The 6,000-nt window shown below is 41.2% G+C and overlaps 1 protein-coding gene across 1 annotated transcript in view; it reads left to right on the top strand.

Annotated features, from left to right (window-relative positions):
• Positions 1 to 6,000, top strand: part of ABCC2 (ATP binding cassette subfamily C member 2) — a 54,756-nt gene continuing 48,756 nt past the window's right edge. The window contains exons 1-2 of the mRNA XM_019724878.3: positions 1 to 193; positions 1,633 to 1,806. Of these exons, the coding sequence (XP_019580437.3) occupies positions 161 to 193; positions 1,633 to 1,806 (207 nt within the window). The 5' untranslated portion in view covers positions 1 to 160. The remainder of the gene's footprint in view (positions 194 to 1,632; positions 1,807 to 6,000) is intronic.

The following is a 6,000-nucleotide window of genomic DNA, read 5'->3' as shown; positions in this document are numbered from 1 at the left end:
AAATTGTTGGGATGAAAGGTCAGGAGACCTGCTTTTAATTGGAATATCAGAATGGGAGATGACACATTGCTATTCACCTTCTGCCTTCTCTCAGGAAAAGGGTAAACAAGAAACAACACAGTCATACGAGAGTCTTTGATCCAGAAGTATTACAGGAATCATGCTGGAGAAGTTCTGCAATTCTACTTTTTGGGTAAGAAATTACACTTATCCTCTTCTCAAACTCAGAACAAATAGTGTATTAGCCTAGAGTTTAGTTTATAACCTATGTTTATGGTATCCCAGACTCTTTTCTTGGACAAGCTAGCTACAAAATTACCTCTGTATAAAGAGAAATATGGAAAAGGCTTCCAATTTCATCAGTGTTAGGAGAGGGAATTGTGTAGTTTGTGGGGTTGGAGAAAGAAGACAAAGTCTATGATTGAGTCTTGTTGACATATGTTGATGTTGAAATGATAATGCTATGTTCTAGTGGGACTGGCAATTAGTAATAGGGGCTGGAAGTTGAGGCCAGGGATTTAAATTTGGGCATCATGAACACTGAGGCAATTTTTTGAACCATGAGAGCAGAAAATTTCAAGATAAACAGAGTAAACAATACCGAATGGTTTAGTAAAATAGAGAATGAGAAGGGACCTTGGATTTAGTGATTTTGAGAAAATGTGGTCTACAAACTCCTAGCGTCAGAATCACCCAGAACAATTGTTAAAATAGTTCAAATATCTTAGATAAGTCTTAATTCTAAAGTTAGATAACTGTATGGAGAAATAAGAAGAGCACAGATGAGATAGCAGGGCAACCCTTCCATCTTAGAAAGGACCTGGGCCACAAGGCCCTCAAGGATAGAACAAGCTTACCCCGAAGGGGGTTTTCAATAGGCCAATCCTTGAGATTCTCTCTGAGAATTATCAGGGCACCTTAACCTTTTCTTTAAAGAGTCTGTGCAAACAGTTGTACAAAACAATTTAAAAATATTTACTGGGGAGAGAAAAATCTACCCTCACATGACTCAGATGTAAGAATTGATATCCTCCACCCTCACTTCACAAGACACCTCTATTTATTGCAGAATGCAAAAATTAGTACAAAACTTGCTGGGAATAAGTCTTCTGTCCTACAGTGTCATCGCTGCTCCTATGCTGAAGTCCCCCTCAGGTTTAGCCGAAGCCCTGGGGCCATAGGAGTCTAAATGTCAGAGTATGACTAAGCACTATGCCTGCCAGCTCCCTGCATGTTTGAACGTCTGCCAGTGAGTTCATCAGTGCTAAAAACTAGAATAAAAGTTTTTATATCCCAGGGAACTAATCTCCCCTTTAGACTGGGGAACAGTCCCTCTTCTTCCCACTTGGCAGAAGCAGTGGTGAAATTGACTCAGAAGAAATTCCTTTAGAATCACAAGAAGAAAGCTCTTTAGAGGTTGGATTGGCCAGAAAAGTTGCTAAATGTCATTAAATGGTGAATTTATATCAATAGGGGTGAATACGAACATACAGCTAGCTAAAGGGTCGGGCTGGATGTAGATACAGCACTGAGTTGAAATAGTTTGGAAACAGGGTGGAGGGTGTGGGCTAAGATGGATCTTCTGTCTTCTAAAACGCATATAGCCAACAATTCTTCCCTTTGGTCCCCCAGAATTCCTCATTGCTGGATAGCCCAGAGGTGGACCTGCCACTTTGTTTTGAGCAAACCGTTCTGGTGTGGATTCCCTTGGGCTTCCTTTGGCTCCTGGCCCCTTGGCAGCTGCTCCATGTATATAGATCAAGGACCAAGAGATCTACTACAACCAAACTCTACCTCACTAAGCAGGTGCGAGAACCTCACTACTATCTAACCTATTCCTTGGTACACTCTAGGGACGTTTTCTTGGTGGTTAGCATGTCTTTCTCCCTGTCTTTTACCAGCTTTCCCAAATGCTGCTGTCTCAGGTAGAGCCATCTGCTGAGTGTCCCTCTCTCCACCTGCCCTGTGCCTCACTGGTCCCTTGCTATATTTCTTAGTTAAGGTGACTTTGATGTTTGCAAAAGAGCAGTGACTCAGAAATCTTATGGATGGTGGACTCCCTAAACACCAATGATGGGTACTCAATCAGTCAAATATACGTAGTTATCGTCTTTTCAGTATTGGAGAAGCGAACACTGGATTTCCTAATAAATCTTTAAGCTGTTCTAATAAATCAGGAGACTGTAATTCAGCGGGCACCTACCATCAGATGAAAATGAACAATATTATGTGTCCTCTGCACCATTAAGGCGATCCAACTATCATGGCTCATCTCCGGAAACTTGGATCTGATATAGGGCTTTCATTTTCCCAAAACCTTCCATGAGTCTAGAAGGTCACTCACAGCAGAGGGAAGGGTAGTGCTCACTCACAGTGACTTGCTTGAGTAGAGAAATAATAGAAAGGATAGGGGCTGCAAGAGACAGCCCAGGAGGAAGAGCCCCGCAGCTGGCCACACTGATTAATGCAGAAAGGGTCTTGTGTGGAAATGGAAGAGAATCCACCATCTGCTTCTTTTCACTAGGTTTTCTTTTTTCTTTTTTCTTTTCCCCTCATCTGTTCTGATCATTAAACAGGGTTTTAGAAAGACAAATTAGACTTGGTATTCTATGAACACACGCATCAATGACCTCAGGTTACCTGAACTCTAAAAAGAAGGAAGGAACTTGGCCAAAGGAAGTGGGATTTGTGTTGACACTCTGAGCTGGGGGCTGGTGGCGGGTGTTGTTGGGCTCTGGATGGGAAAGGAATAGTCTCTGAGAGCCTGTGGCAGGGTCACTCTCTTCACTGTTGACCTGAGTACTCAGCACTCAGTAGGTATTTGTTGAATGTTGGTATTAAATGCACTCTAGGCATAGGGGTTGAATCAAGAGTGTGTTAGACTCTGAACATCGAACAACATGCTTCAATATCCTCGGGTATGAGTCAGAGATTTTGGTTACAGTTAGTTAAGTTAGGGAGATTCTGCCATTTTCTGGAGCATCCAAGAAAAGCCTTGGGAAATAAATCAGTATTCCATCCTAATCATAGCTATTAATTAACGTTTTTTTTAAAAAACAGCTTTCTTGAGCTATAATTCATGTACCATATAATTCTCCAATTTCAATACAGTTCTAGTTTTTAATACATTCACAAATATGTGCAACCATCACCACAGTCAGTTTTATAACATTTTCTTTCTTTCTTTCTTTCTTTCTTTCTTTCTTTCTTTCTTTCTTTCTTTCTTTCTTTCTTTCTTTCTTTCTTTTTAAAGATTTTATTGGGGAAGGGGAACAGGACTTTATTGGGGAACAGTGTGTACTTCCAGGACTTTTTTTCAAGTGAAGTTATTGTCCTTTCAATCTTAGTTGTGGAGGGTGCCTTTCAACTCTAGGTCCAATTGCCGGTGCTAGTTGCAGGGGACGCAGCCCACCATCCTTTGCAGGAGTCGAGGAATCGAACGGGCAACCTTGTGGTTGAGAGCCCGCGCTCCAACCAACTGAGCCATTCGGGAGGCAGCTCAGCTCAAGGTGCCGTGTTCAATCTTAGTTACAGGGGGCCGAGCCCACCATCCCTTGCGGGACTCGAGGAATCGAACTGGCAGCCTTGTGGTTGAGAGCCCACTGGCCAATGTGGGAATCGAACTGGCAGCCTTCAGAGTTAGGAGCACAGAGCTCCAGCTACCTGAGCCACCGGGCCAGCCCCTATAACATTTTCATTCCCTCAAAAAAAACCCCGTTTTCTCCCCATCCCTCTTATCTCTAAGCAATCACTAATCTACTTTCTGTCTCTATAGTTTCCCTGTTCTATTTCATATGAATGGCATCATATAGTAATAGGTGGTATTTTATGATTGGCTTCTTTCATTTAGCGTAAGGTTTTCGAGGTTCATCTATGTTTGTAGCATTTATAAGTATTTCATTCCTTATTATGGCTGAATTATAGTCCACTGTATAGATATATCACATTTTGTTTAACTTTTATAAACACAAAGCTCTATGGAGAAAAGAAAAGCAACGTATTAGCAACGTATTCACTACCTGCCCCGTAGTGAATAATACTCCATTCACCTTTTCTCATAGTCTCGGGAGCTCTAATTATAATTTATACTTTACTTTTTTGTCCTCCCTCCTGAGAGTGACAGACACAGATTGCCTTCCTCTTAAAAATTCCAAAATAGGGTCTTCTCTGGAAAAGTTGGAAGTATAAGTCCTCATAAAGTAAAACTTCACTTCCTCTATGAGAGCCTTCCCCTCAACTTGATTTTATTTCTCTGCTTCCTCTTCTACCTGCCTTTGGACGCTTTGTTCCTCACTGGCTCTTCTGAACTGTTGTCACTGCATTTCTTGTTTTGTCACTAGTGCAGTGTTTATGTCATCTGAACTAAGTCACTTTGTTTGACCAAGCTGGTGAGAGAAACTCTAAGTTTATTTGTTTAAAGGTGATCCTTACTGAAAGGACCCAATGCACAGCAGGTAAATGAATGAATGAATGAATGAATGAATGAATGAATGAATGAATGAATGAGCTCATGATCAGTCCCAGGGAAGCAAAAGGGGAATTTGGTTTTAGAGGTTTTAGAAGTGCTGAGGTGCCAGCAAGATGTGCAGCAAAAATGAGCGTGGTGTTCAGCCCATGAGATGTGGGAATCATCTTCAAGTGTTGGCAGATGTGTACCAGATTGCCTGGCTTGTTCTGAAAAGTTTCCGAGAGCAAGATCAAGGTAAGTGGGTGGGGGTTGTTCCAGGGAGTTGACTTTGGCTAAACATACAGAAGAACTTTCTAATAAAAAGAACTGTCCGACAAGAAAATGGACTGTTGGGGGATATGGTCGCTGAAAATACTGAAATTGAAGTTAGACATTTGTCTGCCAGGGAAGTGGTGGATGTAGACGCTCTCGGTAATGGGTAGAAGATTCAACCAGAGTGCCCTATCATTCCAAAAGTGCTGGGGAAAGGAGGACCGTCCAGAGATGGGGAGACATTAAATGTGGCCACACCACCCTCCTTTCTTTTTTAATACCAGTGAGATTGTATCTCCTTAAGAAGTTGAGTGTAGTAAAGTCCTGTGTGCGCTTGAAGCTCCTCCAATAAATCAGAGGTTGAGGGCAAAGACTACTAAGGATTTGGTAATCATTAAACAACCACAAGATTTCCCTTGTCCTAAATAAGAAAACCTTGTGTATGTTTCTGAGTATAAAAATAATGCATGGTTATTGTAGAAAGTTTGGAGACTCTAAGGAAATGGGAAGAAAATTAAATCCGTTGATAATTGTATCACTCTGATAGACTCCTGTTAACATTTTGGTATGTTTCCTTCCACTGTCTTTGAAAAGAAAGAAAGGAAGGAAAGAAGGGAGGGAGAGAGAGAAAGAGGGAGAGAGAGAGAGAGAGAGAGAGAGAGAGAGAGAGAGAGAGAGAGAGAGAGAGAGAAGCTAAAGTCTCTTTCTCACCTCCCTACCTGCCAGTCCCACTGCCCAGGGCCCCATGTAAGATGATTTTGATGGCTATCTCCATATCTGCAAATAATGTGTTTATACCTGTATTTCTTGATCTATCAGTTCCCAAAAAGATCTGTTTCTGCCCTCTCTGAAAGAAGGAATTTAGCTCATGACCCAACCCCCAGCTTCCTTTTACTCTCCTGCTCTTTCTCTCAGTCGTCTTTTGATTTTATATGATTATTTTCAGTTCTCTTGTTGGTTACCTTTATACCTAAAACTATTCTGCCATCAATTATAGACTCTACATCTTGATGCCTCTTTAAGAGGAGAGGATTAGTGTCTTCAAATTTCTTGCATCTGGAGAATATCCTCAAATAAAATTTTCAGAAAGAGCAACACTAAAATCTCTCAGTCTTTCTGAAAATGTTCATCTGGATATGAACTGTTAGCTTCAACAACCAGTGTTTTTTTTTAACTTTGAAAATGTCACTCTATTGTTCCCCACCATCCTGTGCTACCAAATTAGGGTTTTTCTCATCCCTTGTTATCCTCTCTAGAAGCTTTTATCCTCTTTATTCTTG

The sequence above is a fragment of the Rhinolophus sinicus genome, chromosome 15 (assembly GCF_057876585.1).
Source record: "Rhinolophus sinicus isolate RSI-liver-muscle chromosome 15, RSI-T2T, whole genome shotgun sequence".
Taxonomy (NCBI): Eukaryota; Metazoa; Chordata; class Mammalia; order Chiroptera; family Rhinolophidae; genus Rhinolophus; species Rhinolophus sinicus.
This window is presented reverse-complemented; position numbering and strand designations above follow the sequence as displayed.